We start from the raw sequence: 21,137 nt of genomic DNA on the forward strand, positions 1-21,137 counted from the left end.
GGTTTTTGAGAGGGGGAAATTTTCCATGCTTAGACAGGTCTGGGTGGGTGAAAACCAGAAGCACTATATTTAGTTGGCCGGTGTGTGGCTGCCTGCTGCGTCACACATATTTCTGATGCAACCGGTTGGAATACATGGCCCCCTGCCATGTGACCACTCCACAGCGCCTCCAGCCGTGCCAAAGGCTCGGTCTGATAGCGCAGGTCTCACAGGATCCTTCTTGTCTCTTTGATCTTCAGCGTTCACTGCTTATCAATCCGCCCCAAACACAAAGATATACACTGCACACCTCCGGATGTAGCCAGTCTAACCTCACGTTTATTTTCTTTGTACAGTATTTGAGCAAGTTCTTTTACAACCTGTCTTATCTCTGTGTTATTATTGTAAGCGTGAAGGAGCTGAACTTTGAGTCCCGGCTATCGGAGCACATGCTCTCATGTTAAGAGCTTCATGTTACATGACATGACAGTCTCAATGGAGAAGTGAAGGTTGTTGACACCATGTGATGATAATATTTTTCACCTCCCCTATCAAACTGATCAGCACTGTCTTGATGTACTGCAGTAGTCTGAAATTAGGGAGGAAAATTTGGAATTACAAAACTGACCCATATGGCACAGACACAGGGCATCTAGCCATGTGGTCCACAATGTGAACCATGTGGCGCGCATATTTTTTCCTTGTCTGGACTTAGAGGACAGACAATCAGCACCGAGCCTTTTGGTTGAACAGTATGAACAAGTTGGATTTCTACTCTAATATGCCCGACCCCAACTAAACTATTAAAACCTTTAAAACATTCCCAGGGACAAACCAATCTCAAGCCCTTTGTCAAATGAACAAAATTTCCAGGCTTTCTTAAAATAAAAAACATAATTTTCCATCCATATTTGTCCCTTTTAATCAGCCAGAATCTTATGTTCAGCAAACAGACCCTTTCTTGTGTTGGCTGCCTATCTTTCTTTTCCATTTTAATGGTATTGCTGAAATAACCTGGTTATATGGTTATATATATAAGAGACTCATGATGCAACGTCATCTAATGAAATTGAAGTAAGTGCTCTTTTTCATGACTAAACAAATGAATCATTGCTTGATTGATTGATTGACTGATTGATTTTGCATAATGAACAGATACCTGACGAAGGTCACTTGACTGAAACGTGTCTTGAAATAAAACCCTTGTGAGATAGTGTGCAGGAGTCTATAGATTTTGATTTTTATCTTTTCCCCTCCAATGCACCTGGCACATACATACAGTTGTGCAAAGATTATCTTTTTAGCATAATGGACAATAAAAGTGAATGATAACATTTGCAGGGAACATGGGAAAGTCAAAAAACTCTGTGGCAACCCCAGTGACAATACAATTCATCATGAGTTATATATTGTGCTAATACCTTGTGATCACAGCAACTTTACATGTAAAAATAATGAAGGGTCACTTCAAGAGTATCATGTCCAAATAACCCCTATGAACAGCAGCATGTGATCATCATGTGACCGCTGACCACTTTCATTAGCTGGCACTCACAGGACTGTTTATTATAGACACAATGAACATCGACTAACTCGGTCAACATGTAGAATGAGATGCACGGCCCTCTCATAAATCATAATAACGACTCTAATAAATCATCGGGAAACGTCAAAAACATTTTGGGGCAAGGCTCGTTAGAGGGAATGACAAAGACCAGCATGTAAGCAAATATGAATCAAGTCATCTGGTCTTGATTCATGTGAAATATCAAAGTTGGATACAGGGGAGAATGGATTAATAACCACGGGACAACCGCTTGTTTTGGTTTACTCAATTTATTTTTCTTACAAACAATAGATGGCACATATTCATAAATAACACTTTTATCAATTCGTTTGAATGTCTAAATATATTTCATCTCATTTGTAACAATGTACGCTTTCAGTTTTGTAAACGTACCTGGTAACACATTACAATAAGGGTACACTAAGTTAAGGGTTAGTTAGCTTATTAAGCATTAACTAACCCTTAATTAACAGTTAACTAATGTGTAATTTACTAATGGTGTTCATGTTAACTAAGGTATTAATTTATACATTATTTACTAGTTTATAAAGATGACTATTAAATAATGTATAAATTAATACCTTAGTTAACATGAACACCATTAGTAAATGATTACCAGACACATTAGTTAACTGTTAATTAAGGTTAACTAACCCTTAATTAATGTACCCTTATTGTAAAGTGTTACCAAGTACCTTGTAAAACATGATGGCAAATGACCGTAAAACCGACAAAATGAAACGTAACAGAGATTGGGGAATATAAACAAGCATGCCACCCGCATATCAAACTTTGGAAAACATGTAAATTGTAATACTAGACACTTTTGCAGCTGTAACAACTCATTTAGGTCTAACAAGAACATCATTGTTAAATAATGATTGCACATAATTTTTTCAGTAAACAATCATGAAACCAAATAACACCCATGCCATTCATATCAAAGCCAAATGTGCAAACACTTTTCTCAAAAATATGTTACAAGTATATGTACACTTTGAAAAGTTCCCAGCTGTGTTGGAAGCTGCTTTCGAGTTCATCCAGGTCCTTCAGTTGCAGTTCATGTTGTCTCCAAATCATGCTGTAGAGAATTTAGCTGATCACAGATAAAGCTGAACTTGTCATGCAAGGAAGGATTACTGTTTTTGCTTCTGTTCAGGATTCTACTACAACCTATTATGCTTTGGTCTACATGGAGTTTTAACTGTAGAAAGTAAATATGAAGTTGATGAAACAAATGATCTTTTTGAGAAATGATTGTCTTCCAGCCGACGGATCCAGTCAGTAGATTGAATTCTGTATATGGGTGTGTGATGATGGTCTAGGCAGGCTCCCATTTAAATGAATGGACCATATGTTCCTCAGAAAGTCTGTAATGTAAAAATAGAAAGTTTAGCCCTTTCTCTTTCTCTGTTACCCAATTATACATCATCATTTTCCAACAGTATCACCACTATCCCCACAAATATAGCCACGACTATCACCGTGATCCCTGACATAATCACCAAAATCAGCAGCGCCATAGTCAGAATAGCATCAGTGTGTCAGTAGACGCACGCTATTCTTCTAAATCCAACACGACACATATCAGGTTTGCCTATTTATTTTGCTCCTGCTTCCTTCCCTGGCATTTTGATAGGAGATAGTGCTTGCGACCATTCCAGGGACGCCAGCCAAGCGAGTGGCTGATAGCTGCTGTGATATATGGAGGCCGATAGGAACGGTCAGCAGCACAGCACAGGACGGGGGGGGGGCTTTCTAAAATAACCCCCCCACGCGCCGCCTGCCTCGCTGCGGCGGGTATTTCCCTGGTTTCAGTACAGGCTGTGCGCTGTGGGAGCGGATCAATTTGCCAGTCCTCGGTTGACTGCTGCTTGGTAGTACAGCCCATTAAAAATAGAATCGATCAGATGTGTACAGACGGGGTTAAAGAGACCAGCAGATGTGCTTTATGTAACATGGGGTGCAGCTCTTGACTAAGCCGGTATGGAGGCAATGTGAGGTTTGAGGACTCAAGTAACATCACTTGGACTCAAGTCTCACTCAGTCACAGTTTTAATGACCTGAAATATGACTTAGCAAAGAGAGAAATGACTTTGACTTGCATTCTAAAACTACAGACTTAATTTGATTTGTGTTGGGACAATAAAAAAAAACCCCACTTTGCTAAGTAGTTTTGGCGATGGATATGATTCTTTCTCAATGTTTCGTTGCTGCATTGCAATATTCAGTTATAATTAGGAGAAGATGTACAGCACATTTTTGTAAATTAATACTTTAGTGCATGCAATTTAGCATTTGGATTTGAATCATCTTGGCTTGCTTTCTAGTTGTGGTTCGACTTGTCTTGACCTGATATGACGAATTGGAACTTGGGCCTTGACTTGAGAGCTGACCCATGCCTTGACCTCAAACTCGCAACTGGCCACTTGGTCCAACTGTTGGCTGATTTACTGTATATCATGTCCCTTCTGCACACACACACACACACACACACACATATGTGTGCAGAAGGGAACATTTCCCCATATGTCAGAGTTTAGTTACAGTGGGCTGACATTACAAACCAGTCTGGGAAGTTGATGGAGTGGTGGTGGAGTCAATGAGAGCCTTTACCTTAATGTCAGATGTCACGGCCCACCTCCGCCATCATCGACTTTGGCCTGGAAGTGAGAGAATAGAGCTGAGACATGAGTAAATATAAACTTTTTGCTAGTTTACCTATAGAAGGCTTGGCTTTCTGTTGCCAAAATACATTCACATGGCTGCAGAAATTGCTTGCACTGAAATCAAAGAGAAGCGATGCAAAGATTGATTTGTTATGTAACTTCTTGCATAACATCTGAACATGTAATTTAATAGCATCTAGAGTTTTTTCTCCAAACAACTGAAAAAACTGCTGATGGAATGCAATAATTTCATTTACTTTACGATAGTTTACTTTACTTGTTAAGCTGGACATTTTGCATTGTAGCTGAGGCACAATAACACTTTATTTATGCAGACACTGCACTGTATGTACTGAGGAAATTAGGTCACCTTTCTTTAGGCAGTGTTGGGTTCGTCTGCTGCTGCTCTTGCTCAAGTCTGCGAGTCAGAGAGAGGAATATCAGGGCTTCATTTCAGGGAGGCGTTCAGAGAAACGAGGACACATTCATTCTCCTTTCGATTTCAAATCACATCAAAATCTATTGCTCACCTTTCTGTTTGCACTCTTATCTTCTCGTCATCATACCTTGGATAAAGGAGAATAAAAGTTGTGACTAATGTTTACAGCATTGCTAAAACATACTTTTCATCAGAGGTGGAAAGTTTTAGTCTACAATATTATACACTACTGCAATTCACATAGATGAACCAAAGATTATTTCTACTGTTATAATGTGACCATTTATGCTCTGTCTCTGCACATTGTTTACTGCAGTCGTTCTCAAGCTTTCTGGTTGCGAGACACACTTTGGTGAAACTACAAAAGAGCAAGTAACAGATTGCTAAAAAATGTCCAGAAGTCTTTTATGATTCTACCAGAGGGCCACAAACAGAAAGAGCTGCAACATCTAGCCATGATTACATGAACCTGGATGAAAAATCTTTATTATAATTTCCACAATTTGAAAAGTAAATGTGATAATTTTGTTAGACAATGATTAAAATTTAAGATAAGCTAGAACTCACTCCATGACACGCCAATATGGCTTTTCACACTGTTGTAGAAGCCGTCTGTACAGACTAGGGTTCAAATAGTCTTTGCATATATTATGTTATGGTTTGTTTTGGCATACCTAAGTTTCAGACATCTGGTGTTTGCCACAAAAGACACAAAGTTTAGAGAGTCATAGGAAAGTATTTGAAAGTTGATTTAGTACACTTAGTGACTGAAAACATACTGCACACTATCTAGTTTGTCCTAGTTTGTCCTGGTGAACCCCACTCCTCTGTCTGCCCAATCACATCAAAATAAATGCTAACAATTATCCGCAAATACTGTTTGACCCAGGTTTGGTTTGATGCTGTGAGTGTTTTCTCTTAAGTTTGCATTAAGCATCCATCACACACCACAGCCTGTATGATAGACATTTATAGTGTCTCCATGGTGACCCCTGGAGGCAAAGAGGACTTACTGCAGCACACACTCAGGGATCTGCACATGCTCCATGGGGATGATCCGGCCGAGTTCCTCCAGGGTGTGAACGTAACGGATCTTATCCATGAACTTCACACTGCAGAGCGGCAACATTACAGAATTACTGTCACAAATCATCGCCACAAAGTTGTCTTTAAGTTGAGGATATGTGTTGGCAACGATGTCATCAAGACTTTTTCCTGTGCATTCACTGCGCTACATTGATTATGATAAAGCTTGCAGAGATTGTGATGACTTTTGAGCTCTGTGATGGCCTGAAACTGCACACCATCACAGCACCATGGCATGGTAGATATAGGATCAGATATTATGAATTGTAAGTTTGCAACTCTGCATATATATTCATTTGAACCGCCCCCATACACCTGTGGGAAATCACTATTGAAGTATAAAAATAGAGGCTGGTACCATTATTGTAATGGTGCTCTGATGAAGGCTTTATGCTGAGACGCATTAGACTGATGAAGCCAAAATAAAAAAAAATTAGACCTTGCTGGTCTTGCTATTTTTTGGATTTTTGGAGTGTCCCTATCCCATGTTCCTCATGGCTTTCCAGCATCATGGCATGGCTTTGTAATTTATCTCCTATCTTCTCTTGTTGCTTAGTTCTTTGAAGCGATTTCTCAGCCACCACATCACTCAAAGAGCAGACTGATGGATCGTAAACTACACCAAACACATCCAGAAGAGGTCCTCACCTGATGAACGGTCTTGAGATGGCCAGGACGGTGCGGATGAACCATGATGGGTGAGCAATGATCAGACACTTTAGATTCTTCCTCAGCCTGCAGGAGACGTTCAGGTAAAAGTGATTGTGAGACCTTCCTCCTCCTCCTCCTCATTACTATCATCATTATCTTCAGCTTCAGCATCAACACAGATTTATTATGTGTCTTACCTCCTGTCAATCATCTGGTAGCATCTCTTCAGCCAGCTGATACCAGGCATCTTCCTGCGAGGAGTCGCTCCGTTCAGGTAAATGATCATGTAGTCTTCTGCCACCAGCAGCTCCAGGCTGCTGATAACGTACCTGACGACAACACAGACAAGTCAGCTCCCATTGATTGGTTGGTTTAGATAAAGACACTGGACCTCATTTACAAACAATTTTTATCTTGTGGTCACAAGCAAATACAAGCCAGAGTTGTGCTTTACAGAAAATTGATCTTTATGCCAAAATCAAGGGGTTACACTGATTTATCTTTCATTTTCGGTGTCAAATGCTACAACAAATTCATAATTCATACTTCAAGATTTAAAATATGAATTCCATAGATTAAATGCATTTATTTTCTATCATATCCTTTGAATGATTATACGATGAAACCAAGGATAAAGGCAAAGAATAGGGAAAGAGGCCCATTGTACAACATATTGTAGTTCAGTGTAAGGGTTCTTTGAAAGTGGATCTTACAGGAAGAGGTTCTCCATGATGTAAGTGTAATCCTCACAGCTGCTGTCAGGAAGGTAGCAGGCTGCAAACACTATGATGGCATTCAGACCCTCGCCGTAATAACCTGAGAGACAGAGAAAGACACACATTCAGCAGGTTTCTGCAAGAGCTCAGCGCAAATTACATTCAGTTGATAGTGGGAGAGTTGGCACATAAACACACACACACATAAGCGAGCACATGCAAACATATAGGCACACACACACTAGGTTTGTTGATATATTGGGCTGATATTGGCCTTTTATCAAATATCAAATATCGGCCAGTCATGTCATCCACCTCCGATATGATGCAGGTTTCTCTCTGACCTCAGCAACAGAAAAACAGTCTATTATTATGAGATTATATTAGTGAGATTGTGTTTTATTTGCATTTTTTGTATTCATTTAATTCTTCAATTATGTTTTGTTTTTATTAATTCATCATTTAAAGGCCTAATGTATCCCAGAGTTTCCCCTACCATTCAGTAGGTGCATTGGGTCATCCTGCTTTAAAGAGCTGCTAACCCTGAAAGAATTTCATTAGTCTGGAGAGTTTGAGTGTTACATGATGGTCTAAAAGCTGTTTCAGATTCAAATATACTGAATATTGGCATGAAATATCGGCTACCTCTGACTTTAGTCTAAAAATATCGGTACCGGCCTTCAACAACCCATATCGTTCGAACCCTAATACTCACACACATGCATGAAAACACACAGACACATAAAAGCACACACACACACACACGTTCGAGACCCTTGCTAACCTCCGTGTGTGACCACCCTCAGGTACGGTCTGATGACCTGCATGTCGATCCTTTGCTCCTGGTCACCGATGATCACCGTTCTCCACAGACGACCAGACGAATCTCTCTCCTCCTCGCTTTCCCCAGGAAGACGCTTAGCTGTGGCCACAGGGGTGTCATCTGGAGAACAAAGTAACACCACAACAGTTTTTTAACCATTTCCCCCCCCTTGCCTTAACATATTTCTGAATGAATGTTGACAATTAGCTGAATAATTTTCACACAACAAATTTTCACACTATATTTTTCTCATATTCAGAAAAAAAGCTTTACGTCATCACCATGTCACCGTCAATGTGCCATGAGACTGTTCAACGTTTCTCATGTTTACAAAATTATTACTGGTGATTAGACGTGCAACAAGATTGTTCAAATATGATTTTATTGATATATATATTTTTTGTCATTTTTGATTTATTTGACAGGTGACAGCAGTGAGTGACAGGAAAGTGAAAGGGGGATGACATAGGAAAAAGGTCTAAGGCAGGACTTGATCTCAGGATATAAGTATGACATATTCCTAAAAGGAATTACAAATTGTTGCTCAAAAATATTCAGCGCCTCCCAAATACTGAACATCTAAATGTTTACTCAGATTTCCAGCATCATTTGACTCCTGACTGACCTTCCCACTCCAGCTCGTTGCCGTTGGTGATGAACTCCAGCGAGTCGGTCTCGTCGGGCGTCTCGATGTCGTCCACGTTGATGTCCAGGTCGTCGGGCGTTTCCAGGAAGTCGTCGGACAGCACCGAGCCCTCGCTCTGGTCCAGGGACAGGTTCATCTCCGGGGCGATCAGGGTGCGCCGCTTATGCTGCGCCATGGACTCTCCCACGTTCAGAGTGGTGGGGGGATCTGGGAGGAGGTTAGATGTACCTCACTTGAAATGAAAACTACATGCTTCATAAGTAGTAATTACCCAGAGGAAAGCAATATCCTATAAGATCTCCTCATCCTCTCATTTACTTCTCTTAGACATAGCCGAGTTTCATTTAAAATCAATGTGAGATTTTGATCATTTTCACATACTTATGAGATTCTGCTCCTGTCTCACTCTGGTACATCATGCTTCTCACTTTGCTCTTTGCTATTTTGTTTCTCACATGTCTCAATATGCACTCATTCTCTTCTAAGTCTCTAATGGGACAGTAAGGAGAAACATCTCAGAGGTCTATCAGCAATCTACAAATGAGATATCATGTTTTTCTTCTTTGTTTTTGGCTCTTCTTACAATGAATGCAGATGTATATTCTCATGTTTATCTCTTTATTGCTCCTAAGGGGGGATTTAGGAGAAATAATTCTGATATCATTGATCATAAATTAATACAATATTGAGATATTTCTCCAGAGACAAAGAAAAGGTGATGTTAAGCAACAGATCTTTCTATCTATTGTGTTTTAACAGCTTTACTTACTAGTTCTGTTGTCAGTGAGGCTACATGAAGACTCAACGTCTCCATCCTCTGGTAAAGGCCTGGAGAGAGACACATTTATATAAAAGTATAAACACAATAGTAATGTAAATAGGAAGTCACTACACAGTATACACGCACAAGATATGGAATGTCATTACGTGAAAATTATATGAATTATAGTTTCTCTTTGGCATTTAGTTAGAGTTAATGACTGTTTTGCTCTCTTTATAATTGCCGGTTATAAGCATTAACATTCAATATAAATAACTGCGATTAAATAAACTTTAAACTGAAAACTATGCATCGTCTTTCTCAACGTTTTCTTTCCCAGTCTCTTGTTTTGCAGAGGCTCTTTTGTGATTTAACTACAGTGTGGCACTGGAGACAATAGATGTCGCTGGAGAAAGCAACACCAGTAATTACCAACTCCCCTCTGACATTATAATAAGGCAGCTGAACCCTCGGTGCTATGCGACAAGAGGGCTAGGTTACGGTAGATAGCAGTCACACACAAACACACACACACACACACACACACACACACACACACACACACAGACTCAGTTACACCCACAGAGAGAGAAAGACACAGACACTAACAGACACAGACACACATACAAACACTGACATGCATGCATACACAATAACGCCAACACACCCAATAACACCACATGTCTGGGCCAGTTGATTGGGCTATTGGGATAATTGCTGTAATTATGCTGCCAGTAGCCTTGTAGAGGTAAGTAGAAGGCAGAAGGGAGAGATATAGAGGAGTATATTAAGCAGTGGTGAAGAGAAAAACAATGTGCAGCATAAAACCAAACTTGAAGGAGCCATGGTTATACTTTCTCCAGCTGTATTCATCATTATATATAGAGAAACAGTCATAAGAAACCCTGATTATCACTGAACAAGACAGTTGTCGAGATTACTGTGTAATGAAAGTGAAAGTTTGAATTTGACAAATGAAAAATATAGTTTTTGTCTTTTTTCTCTGCTGAATCCTATTACTTTTGCTCCTGTAATGACCTATTTTCACCACAGGGATCAATAAAGTTTAATTTTATTGTTATTTGCTTGGGGTATTTTTTGACTTCATTAAGTAGAGGGAGAAGGTTGAGAGAGATGGCATGCACCAGATTTGAACCCAGGACATTGCAGTTACATGAACCGTTGTACTGTATATGAATAGCAGGATGACTAACAGCAGACATCAAATATGGGACAGCTAAGCATGCAGTACCATGTGACATGTTGTGGATATACTTCACTGGACGTCCTGAAATAATTCAGCTCCATGTGCTCATTCTCATCCCTATTTAAATACATTTCCTCTGCTATATGACTTACTTTTCCCAATATAGGAGAGTTCATGGTTCACTATTTTTCCATCTCTTTTCCTCCGCCCTAGCTGCCTGCTGTTTTGTCCAATGACATGATGCAACCTCATGATGTAATACATAATGCTATAAATAAGAAAAGAACACACCTGCTGCCTTTTGATTTCACCATTCAAGACACGTGACTGACTACTAGCCATCATTGTCCAGTCTATTTGACAAAACACACACACACACACACACACACCTGGGGAAGTCCTCATCCTGCCACTCGTCTTTAACCTCCATGCTGTCCATGCGTAGAGTGGCTTCTGCTGTACCCATCCTCTGCAGGGAGGACGGGCCTCAGCTCACTGTGGATGACAAACACACAAACAACATCATCCCTCTGATACAGGAGGAAACCATCCCCCTAAACACTGAAAACACATACTTTCATCTGTCTTTATAGGTCAAGTAAAGTCAGACTTATCTATATAGTGCTTTTAACAAAACAGTTTCTTCATTAAGTTCTTTGCTGAGGTGCATTGCAAATAAATGCAAATGCACAAAGAAGTGGCACAAAGAAGTTCTTTATTGTCATATGCCCTATAAGTTTCCCTGAACAATGAAATTCTTTGTTTGCTGTCCTCTCTGATGCCAAAAAACTAAAGAAAGAAAGAGAATAAAATATTATACATGTGCACTGGTATAACTAGCATGAATATATCACTGAAATAAATAAAATATATATATATGACTATAAATACTAAAATGTAGTGCTAAAAACATATACAATGAGTGCCTAACAATAGATAATTGAATAGCAGCAGTCAATAGAAAAATATATAGCAGCAGACACTCCTGGTCTTTATATTGATGATAGTCTGTTCAATAAAGTTTCAACTACTATCCTTTTCTGGCACATTTCATGGATGGCAAATGTGAGATCCTAAGGTTGGTGTAGAATAGACAAAAAAGTCCTTGTAAAGCCCAGTGTGATTTTCCCTTGGCCAATACTGAACAATGATGTCACAGTAAAAAAAAAAAAGTTGGGAAAACTAAGTTTCAGTGGCTTTACCTTCCCCTACTTCCCTGAGGAAGGAGACAAAAATAAGCCACCACGTTGCTCATGCAGCCCCTCGGGGCGGCACAAACAAAACTTCTGCACAGCCACAGCACATATAATCATCTGAACTTCCATACGTTATGTAACCAAATAATGAATCAGAAATGACAGACTAGTCCATTCAATACTGCGTGTCCTCGCCGTGTGACGTAAAGCGTTGTGTTATACGTCGTGCCTCGTGTTTGGGCTGTGGGCCGTCATACGAGCAGCGGTCACGCAGAGAGACTGAACATCATGTGCGAGTCTTGTGTCAGAAATAGGTTTTGTTGGACGAGTTTCCTCCCCACATCACATCACATCACTGCCCAGGCCAGAGGTCACGCAGCAGACATTTCCACAGTCCATTTGTCCACTGGCATGGCACTGATGCACTATAGCGCAGACACATTAGAGCCCCTATGGAAAAAATCGGCAAATGGAGACTAAAATGCCTCTGTCCTTAGGCTACATGCTGCTGGTACTGCTGGGCTGTGATTAGATTTTAAACGAAGGTGGATAGTGGCAAAGTGTTTACAATAATATGATCCTATGAGATGGTTCCAATGTTTGATGTGGACTCGATGAGGAAAAAGATGAAGTGTCACTATGATGAATAAAGAATGATCCCTCTACCTAAATTGATGGTATTTCATGCAAATTTCAACTTGAGATTCCTTCCTTGGTTCACACACTCACAGATAAATTTGATAAAAACACATTTTCTCTGCTAAATGTGGAGTAAGAGAGTGATGTGAGTCCCTTGTGATGTTATAAAAATGCTGTAATACAGACCGATAAATGTCTGTATCAAAAGAGGCGCTGTCTTCATACTAATGACCTTGGGATTATAATGTCCCATCTGACATGTTGGTACAAAGGTTTTTCATTTAGTAAAGCGTAACTACACAAACAGGTCTGTACTTGTGGCTGAAATTAGATTCTGGAGAAAAACTCCCCCATTAGTTTTACTGTGGGGCATTTTTAAAACTCTAACATGAATAAAACTCCTTTGAATGTAGGTGGTATGTTACAATTCCAAGCTCACAAATTTGTAAACTTCATGACTGCTCTAATCCTGTGACTGGCTGAGAATAAACTGGAAATATTCACACAGAAACGGCAGATTAGTGCGTGTGGCTTGTTGTCTGTGCAGATGTCTCCTGCCAAGGCTCCAGCTGCTCATACAGTGAATTGCCGATTGACGGACAGAAAGCAGCGTTACAGCGGCACGTGTTTGCTTGGGATTTGCGTCCAGATGGTGGAACAGCCCGCCTTTCCCACCGACTATCTTGCATGCTATTCACCATATCCTGCTGACCAAACACAGCACCTCATATTCTGTCCCAGAGGTGGAAAGTAACTACCTACAAATACTCTAATTACTGTGCTTGAGTAGATTATTAGAGTGACACTCCTCTTCTGAGTATTTTAAAAAGTCTGTACTCTTTACTTCTACTTGAATAAACTGAGTATTTACCCCTGCTTTTTCTTGGGTAAGTTTTATCTTTAGACCTAAAATCTAATATATCTAATAAGATATAGTAACCTGCTGTATATAGTAAGAGTTTTCATCTTAACTTCCCACAACTGATACTATAGTTTTGTTGTTATGAGCCAAAAAGGAACCCAAAACTATCAATAACCCATCAAATTATTTTCAAGTATAATTCCGTAATAGGTAATCCTACTCTTCCTCTGACATAATTAAAATCCAAGTGAAGTAGCAGTAGTTCTGCTTGAGTAAAACAGCACAGTATTCCCTCCTCCTCTGCTCTGTGAAATCATTTACATGCCTCACAGCTATGGAGAATTCTATTTAAGCATTAATAGAGCCATCAGTGATAAGAGGCAGCAGAGATAGCATGACATTAGGCTACATAGAAAGAGTTCAGCCTTCCTCATCGGCAGTCTAACTCGTCTAATAGGCAAGGAGACGGTAGTGATGAGAAAGAGGAGAGGAGCTTTCATATCAGGACAGCCATCCTTCCCTTATCTGACGGATGGAGACTGACATTGTCTCAGTAATTTGAACCACATTAGCAGAATGAAGCGAAGCATTAAATGTCATCTCGTCCATTGAGAATGTTCTCTCGGTGCGTCGCCCATGCAGCCTGCCCCCGGAGAAAATCACATTATCCTCTCCCAAAAAAAAAACTAGAAACCGTGGCTCAGGTGAGGTCAGGATACTCACATAGAACAGGAGTCTTCTCCTTCGCCGTTTTGGAAAAGATTCCCTGTTTGGCTTTTATGTTGTTCTTCTTTCTTTTTTATCTCCTTCCTCCTTTCCTTAGAGGCGTCTGAGGAGAGAGCGGGTCATCTTTGTTTACGTCTGCAGGTGGGACAGGCGCGTGCTGCAGGACTTAGGCAGCTGATGCTGATGCTGGTGCTGATGCTGCTGCTGATGGAGAGAGCGGATGGGAGAGCCTGGGTCGTCACACAACACACACCATCCGCCAACCGCTCTCACCAGCAAGTTCCCCCGCTATCAGTTAGATCCCATGCTGTTTTTGGACAAAAGATAATCCTCGCCCCGCGCTTTTAGCTCGTCTGATGATGATGATGATCACTCTTTTTCCTCCCCCCCCCCCTGCTTGGGTCTTGTCTGTGTCGACCCCCTCCCCTCCTCCCCTCTCCCCAGGCTCTAATCCTGCTGTGATGATGTCATCCTTAGGGGAGCCGTGTTATTATGTAATCACACCTGCCTACCTTCTCCTTGGATCTGCTGGGTGTTGGGACACGGTGTGGGGAAATCGCATGGGACGCCCTGAGTCCGGATCGGCTGTTTTCTCTTCCCTTCTTCTTTTGCGCTTTCAGTCCATTTCGCGTCCGAGATTTAACATGTGTTTATCCCCCCTGCAAGCTGTTAAAGATGGACGTTTCTACTTCACCACTGTTCCCTGGCAACAGCATCTCTCTCTCTCTCTCTCCCCCTCACTCTCTCTCTCTCTCTCTCTCACTCACTTTTTCTCACCATCTCTTTTAAGCGCTCTCACTCTGGATAAAACCCCTCCTCCACACAAATTCCCCTCCTTTCTCCTGTTTTCTGCCTGTGATGCTCGCAACCCACGATCCCCTTCCCCCCCTCCACTCTCTCTCTCTCTCTCTCTCTCTCTCTCGCTCTCTCTCTCTCCACAGCTGCACTAAGCTCTGGGCTATGTCAGTAAACACAGAGTGGCATCTCTCTGGCTCTGCGTTCGCCCAGTGGAGCTGCCATAGTTCTCCATTCTTCTTCCTCCTATTGGCTGCTGCAGTGCATTTTGGGGTGTGTTTACAACGTTCTATTAATAACGCTACTTTGCTCAGAAATACCTCAGTATATGCCCAGACTTGTGGTGAAAGCATTTATTTTTTTTCTGCAGATCTTGAACTCTGCTCCCACTGGCGGTTATTTCAGGATGAACGCTGAATATGGAGTAGATACCTTTAGGTGCTTGAAAACAGCTTGAAAAGTAATTGTGTTCAAAATAATAATTGTCCAATATACATGTCCAAATGTTGTCTAGAGTTGTTTATTAAAGAGCTTATTCCCAAGAAAAAACATGTACAGCTTGATAAGTGCACTGTCTGCTTTGTTGTGGCTTATCAGGTTTGTTATGTGACCTCGGCTTTCTTAAGTGCTTTGAGTTTTTTTCAACAGTCAGTCACGTGGAATGACCCTTTAATGTATCCTGTAGCTTTTTGCTGAGGAAACACAATAACCTTATGTTTCAGCCCCAGTCACATATTTGTTTCATACTAAACAGTACCACAGAGTACTATTCAGTTCTATGCATGTTTATGTGTAATTGGGTCACTCTGCAATATTTATTTTTTGCATGTTCTCTTGCCTCCCACTAGATGGGGCCAGAGAGCTCATTATGAGACAAGCTGTTCGGCTGGGGGGGTGGGGGGGTGGGGGGTGTTTGGATTAACCTTTAGTTCACCCCATTTACAGTAAAGCCTGTATTACATGTCATTTGTGACAATCCACCATGCAGTGTTTCCACTGTGTCATGAGTGAAGGGTTTAGGGTGAGTGAAGGGTGTCATACATTACAAATTCAGTTTACAGTAAGAGTATAGGATAGTTCTCAATGATTAGAATCAATTAGCAGAAACCACTTCATTTTTCTAAGAAATAAAGAGAGATTGATTCGCTGCAAGGATTGCTGCTTCAACACTGCATCACCTTTTACGGATACAATACATACGGCTTGGATTAACCTCAAATATAACCTGTGCTAAATCACTTTTGTAGCACAGTACCATGTACTCTGCTGTGCCTCCAGAAAGTATGGCAAGTAACCATAACCTATTATATTGGAGATCTTTAAGTAGGGGAAAGTGGCAGTGTTTGAACTGTTCAGTGGATAGATTTGAAAGGTTTTATTATACAGTGGCATCAGTGGCGGACTCAGGCTGTTTGAAGGGCAGGGGCGAAAAAATAAAAAGGGCACCTACTGCACGACATGGGGCCCCACCAGCGTGCAAAAAGCTATGATGCATCATGTATGATGAAATCAAGTAATCCTTGATTAAGATTAACATTATGTTATTAGGCGATCCAGATTAAAATTATAACCACACCTCTATGATAAAAACACACAGGGAACTATAAACCATTAAAATGTTTATTTCACAAACACCTCCGAAGTAAAACACAGTAACTACATCTTAGAAGGTTATTTTACAACTTGAATATAGTCTATTATCATGCCACAGAAAAGCATTAAGCAATAGCCCACTGAGATTATAGGCTATGCCACAAGGTCACTATAAAGTCACCGCTGAGTAGGCTATCACAAACACACTGTAAGTGCCAAAAATAATATAGTGATTTTTCGTTAGGGATGCAAAATGAAACGGTGAATAAAAAGAATATATGAAAATTGCACTCACATAGGCTATAGTCTATCACCACTAACCATTATCACCTTCAAAATAACAAAAAAGCTATCAACTCCATAATCCCAAAATGTAAACAGTTAGACTTAGTTAGACAGTTATACTGTAGTTTAGGGGCTTTATTTGCTTTGTTTGTAACAGGTTAGGGAAGGATTTTTACACTTCTGCTTGATTTCCAAATTGAGTCCACAGTTTAGCATAGAATCAGCTAAGCAAGGTACCTGTTTAGTTAGCTAGCTCCTTAGGCATCTAGGCTAAAAAATGTGATACAGCTATTTATAAAAGCACTTGCAGTGTACATACATTAGTATTTAGTGATGCATCATTGGTAAAACTCAATCTTTACAACTTCAAAGAAAGCTTGCTGTATTACCTACCTCACACACTGTAGTAGGATGTCAGGGTTACAGCCCAGACTGTATAGAGAGCCTAAGTCCCTCCCCTTCCGCTGTCCCCCATGGGACCTTATTTCGGAAAAAATATGTACGGTAGTCAACGGCGAGAGACAAATAATTGTTTGATCCCGTTTGAATTGTGCCATGACTTACACATATGATGTTTTGTCAATTTAAAAGATAATTTTGCAAGTCAAGAAAGTCGCAGTTTGTTGTAAAACAGTACAGTAACGTTTAGTTTTGTGTGAAACCGCTCAGTGAACTACATCTCTCGTCTCGCACAAGATACGTCACCAACACCAACATGGAACGAAACATAGGAAACACACAGGCATCGCGTTAACGTTAGCCCCCACTGTACTAAAACTATCCTAAACCAGTTTAAATCCATTCTTACTGTCTACCTTCCAGGTTGTGTATAATACTCCTGCTATCTGAGAGGGACTTAGCTTCAGCGGCTCTGGGTAGCTTGTGGAGAGAGGAAGTTACGTCACTTGCGCGACTTTTGGGTGTGTAGTCTTTCTAATTACGTATTTTTACAGTCTTATAATTCAACAGTTTTACCACAAACTGCGACTTTCTTGACTTGCAAAATTATCATTTAAATTGACAAAACATCATATGTGTAATTCATGGCACAATTCAAACGGGATCAAACAAATATTTGTCTCTCGCCGTTGACTACCGTACATATTTTTTCCGAAATAAGGTCCCATGGTGGTCCACCGGAAGGGGAGGGACTTAGGCTCTCTATTAAGCCCCCTCTGACATCTGAACATTCTAGAGGGGGTGTGGCTAAAACTGAAAAATTAAATGGATGGAATAGATGTAAGTTTTTAACAATGGGAATGAGTATTTTAAACTTTATTGTGTCACCGTTGGCAACAATTTACTTTGTCTTTTACTATCAAATACAGTTAACCTAACATAATCTAACCTAACCTAAAGGGTACATTGAAAAATAAAAAACAGGGACAGTGCAGAAGAGATTACATCAAAATGCTAGCTAGATATTAGCCTGACTTATCGGCCCCTTGCAAAAACGCAGAAAAGATTTGTTAGCGGCCATACAATGTGTTTTGAATGTAAGCAGGGTTTGAGAGGTAAATTCAAAATCTTATCAAAATATTTGGCGGCACCCCTAGACTGTCGTCACGGCACCCACTTTGGGAAAGCCTGCCCTAGAGAGGGCACGTTGTAGGGGAGACTGTAGGGCACTGCATCTCATTTTCTTCACTGGGATTTTTTTCTCTCCATTGCAAGGGCACTTCATCGTGTTTTCTCACTTGGAAGGGCATCTAAGAGGGCACTTCATGAGTTTTTCATCAGAAAGGCACCTGTAGGGAACCTCAAGTTTATCCCATTGTTGGGGCACCTATATGGCACCACATCACATTTTCTCCACTGGAGGGGCATCCATTAGGAAACTTCCCCACATTCTCACGCATGTAGGGACACCCTTTACAGCACTGCATCACATTTTATCCACTGGAGGGGCACTTTTTGGGACACTGTCATGTAGGGGCGGCATAGAGGGCACTTCATAACGGCACCCTTTTCCATTGGAAGGGCACCCATAGGGAACATCAAGTTTAGACCATTGTAAAGGCACCTTATAGGGCACTGCATCACGTATTCTCCACTAGAAGGGCACTCATTAAGACACGTTATCGAATTTTCTTGCTCTAGAGGGCACATCATCATAATTTATTGCATGAAGGGGCACCCTAGAGGGAACTCAATCATTTTTTTCCCATGTGAAGGGCAGCCAATAGGGCCCTTCCTCTCGTTTTCGCCACTCTAGAGGGCACTTTAGCGACGCTTTTTCAACCATGGGGGCACCAGGGGGGACGGTCGCCCAAATCAAAAGAAACACTAGGTATACAGGCACATATTGCATATTCTTCTTAAGGATATGTGTAGAATTAATTTCTAAAATATTATATACCAATTTGGGGAGAAAAAACTATTACCTGCAATTCAACATTTAACATATCGTATAGTAGATCTGGTGTGTAAAAGTGTTATCATTTTGTCATTTAAGGACTTGAATCCTTAAAAAAAATGGGACAATTTGTTTTCATTTTGTGCTATCAATCATTTTATTAAAGCTCCAATATGTAACTTTTCGCCTTGAGTCAGGAAGTGTATTGTTAGTCCCGCCCTCCTCTCCCGCAGTTGGTCAAGATTCCGCCCCAACACTTGTCACTCATCTTGCTGAGCTGTCTGCTCCTACTAGGAGCAGCGGCCAAATCTCTAGAGCTGTTGGCATAACAAGGCATAGAAAACTCCTGATGAGACACTTCAAATCAGTTTCTCTGACCAAAAGAGAGCAGCTCTTTCAGCTTTTATCAGTTTGCAATGAGTTAATATATGTACAGGGAGAAGAATACATGAAACCTCTTTTGTCCAATCCAGTTCAGACCTTAGGGACAGAGAGCAAAAACAATCCCTGTGGTTGCAGATGTAGAATTCATTGTGGTTTACGGCACTTGAGAAAATAATACAAATCTACAAATCATGTCTGTTTTTTATAGAGCAGTGTTTACTTAATCAAAGTAACTAAAATATCTGCTATTATGAAGATTTAACTTTATGTATGAATCGTCACACTTAGCTTTGCTTAACACCTTTAGCTGTGAATTTTCACACAACTTCTATAATTCTCTTCTCATATTCATATTCTATTAAATACCTATCGCTAAATCTTTTTTTTAAGCGACAACACACACATTTTCTAATTGAGCACATTGTTGTATAAGCAGTGCTTCCATGTATGGATATAAAATGCTATAAGCTAAGTTTGCTAGTACAGATTCTGTATAGTAGGCCTACCTCAGTACATTTGTGGCAATGAGCACGCAGCAAGGTGTAAAGATTCATAGCTTAAGTTAAATTTTCAAAATAATACAACTTGTACTGCCTTTATTAATTACATACTGCTCAATTAAGAACAAAAAATGTGCTTCTCAACCACGAGGAACCATGAAGTTTGATAGTACATAAGTATAGAGGGGTGCAGTGTTTCTCCCCTGACTGTGTGACCTGGGTTGGGTGACGACAGCACTGAGGTAAGGCTGGCGAGGGGCATGGAAGTGACACTGGGCTTAGCTTGGCTAATTTAAGAAGTAAGCCATGACAGGCTGTGATCTACAGTGATTTTATAAGAGCCAAATCGCATTTTAAGCATGGTGTGATGTCAGGTATAGCCTCTCTAAAATCACTGTAAGTAGGGAATTGGGTGGCTTATTCTTTTATAAAACACACCAATGTATTAAAAAAGACAGAAATGTTAAAATATTTTGAATAATAATAATACTAACTATTGTTCCTCAGCCAAGTAATATATCTCTTTAATAGCAGCCAAATTAGGTGACACATTAGCCTAATTACAGGGATGAGCGGTGAGTCTTGGTCATCGCATTAATATTTAAATAAACTGTCATGCAGTTACAGGTGTATGTGTATTTTTTACAATGGCTTGTATGGTGTGACAGCAAATCAAATCTAAGGGCTGGAACTATCCATTTTACAATACCCCCAAGCCAAGTCAGGCACTTGGGCTTCAATCCACAGAGAAGGTGTATAATTTAAACAGATTCAGTGTAATTAGATGATCTTGAGTCCTTCAAGCTTATCGTCCAGATCCATATTAGTTCTCTGGTAGGTCGAGAGGTCTTCTGAGGTTGAGGAAGTGGCAAATCAAGAGCAGCCTGACAACACTGAGACTTGGACGGAGACAAAGGGGAGTACAGCATTAGAAGTGGACAGTTGATCAGAGACGTTAAAAGTATCTTACAGCGTCTTAAGTTCCCTTAAATCACCGGTCCATTAGCTACAGAGGTCCTGTCAGATCATGTTACGGGTAAAAGGAAAAAGGTATATTCTACACACTGCCAAAAAACAAAATGGCTGGGACAAAAAATCTAGTAAAAAATAATCACATTTATTACAAAAAATACATGGTGAGAAACTTAAAGGTGGAAGTGAAAAAAAGAAGACCAGAGAGCAGACATGTGTGGAATATACCTTGTTCCTTTTACCTCAGTTGAAGCTTTATTCCATGCACCTGCACTAATACTGGATC

General features: G+C 40.4%; 1 protein-coding gene across 2 annotated transcripts; it reads right to left on the reverse strand.

Annotated features, from left to right (window-relative positions):
• Positions 1-1,837: 1,837 nt before the first annotated feature.
• atcayb (ATCAY kinesin light chain interacting caytaxin b) lies at positions 1,838-14,783 on the reverse strand. 2 transcript variants are annotated; one of them, XM_071909153.2, is made up of 15 exons: positions 14,479-14,783; positions 13,964-14,170; positions 10,933-11,038; positions 9,346-9,404; positions 8,556-8,783; positions 7,892-8,050; positions 7,105-7,207; positions 6,589-6,720; positions 6,389-6,475; positions 5,668-5,766; positions 4,746-4,781; positions 4,586-4,633; positions 4,163-4,209; positions 2,242-2,916; positions 1,838-1,939 (listed from the first exon to the last, which is right to left on the reverse strand). In XM_071909153.2, exons 3-13 carry the CDS (start codon positions 11,007-11,009, stop codon positions 4,170-4,172), a joined length of 1,068 nt encoding a protein of 355 aa, XP_071765254.1. In that variant the 5' UTR covers positions 11,010-11,038; positions 13,964-14,170; positions 14,479-14,783; the 3' UTR covers positions 1,838-1,939; positions 2,242-2,916; positions 4,163-4,169. The 2 variants fall into 2 exon arrangements, with proteins under 2 accessions (XP_071765254.1, XP_071765255.1); XM_071909154.2 differs by lacking the exon at positions 13,964-14,170.
• Positions 14,784-21,137: the final 6,354 nt, after the last annotated feature.

The sequence above is a fragment of the Centroberyx gerrardi genome, chromosome 13 (genome assembly GCF_048128805.1).
Source record: "Centroberyx gerrardi isolate f3 chromosome 13, fCenGer3.hap1.cur.20231027, whole genome shotgun sequence".
Lineage (NCBI taxonomy): Eukaryota > Metazoa > Chordata > Actinopteri > Beryciformes > Berycidae > Centroberyx > Centroberyx gerrardi.

Excerpts from the sequence above, each read along its gene's own strand:
- atcayb (XM_071909154.2), bottom strand. The coding sequence starts at position 11,009 with ATGGGTACAGCAGAAGCCACTCTACGCATGGACAGCATGGAGGTTAAA. Across the intron at positions 9,405-10,932 it reads CAGGATGAGGACTTCCCCAG|GCCTTTACCAGAGGATGGAG; the intron begins GTGTGTGTGTGT and ends GTCTCTCTCCAG. Across the intron at positions 8,784-9,345 it reads CCTCACTGACAACAGAACTA|ATCCCCCCACCACTCTGAAC; the intron begins GTAAGTAAAGCT and ends ACCTCCTCCCAG.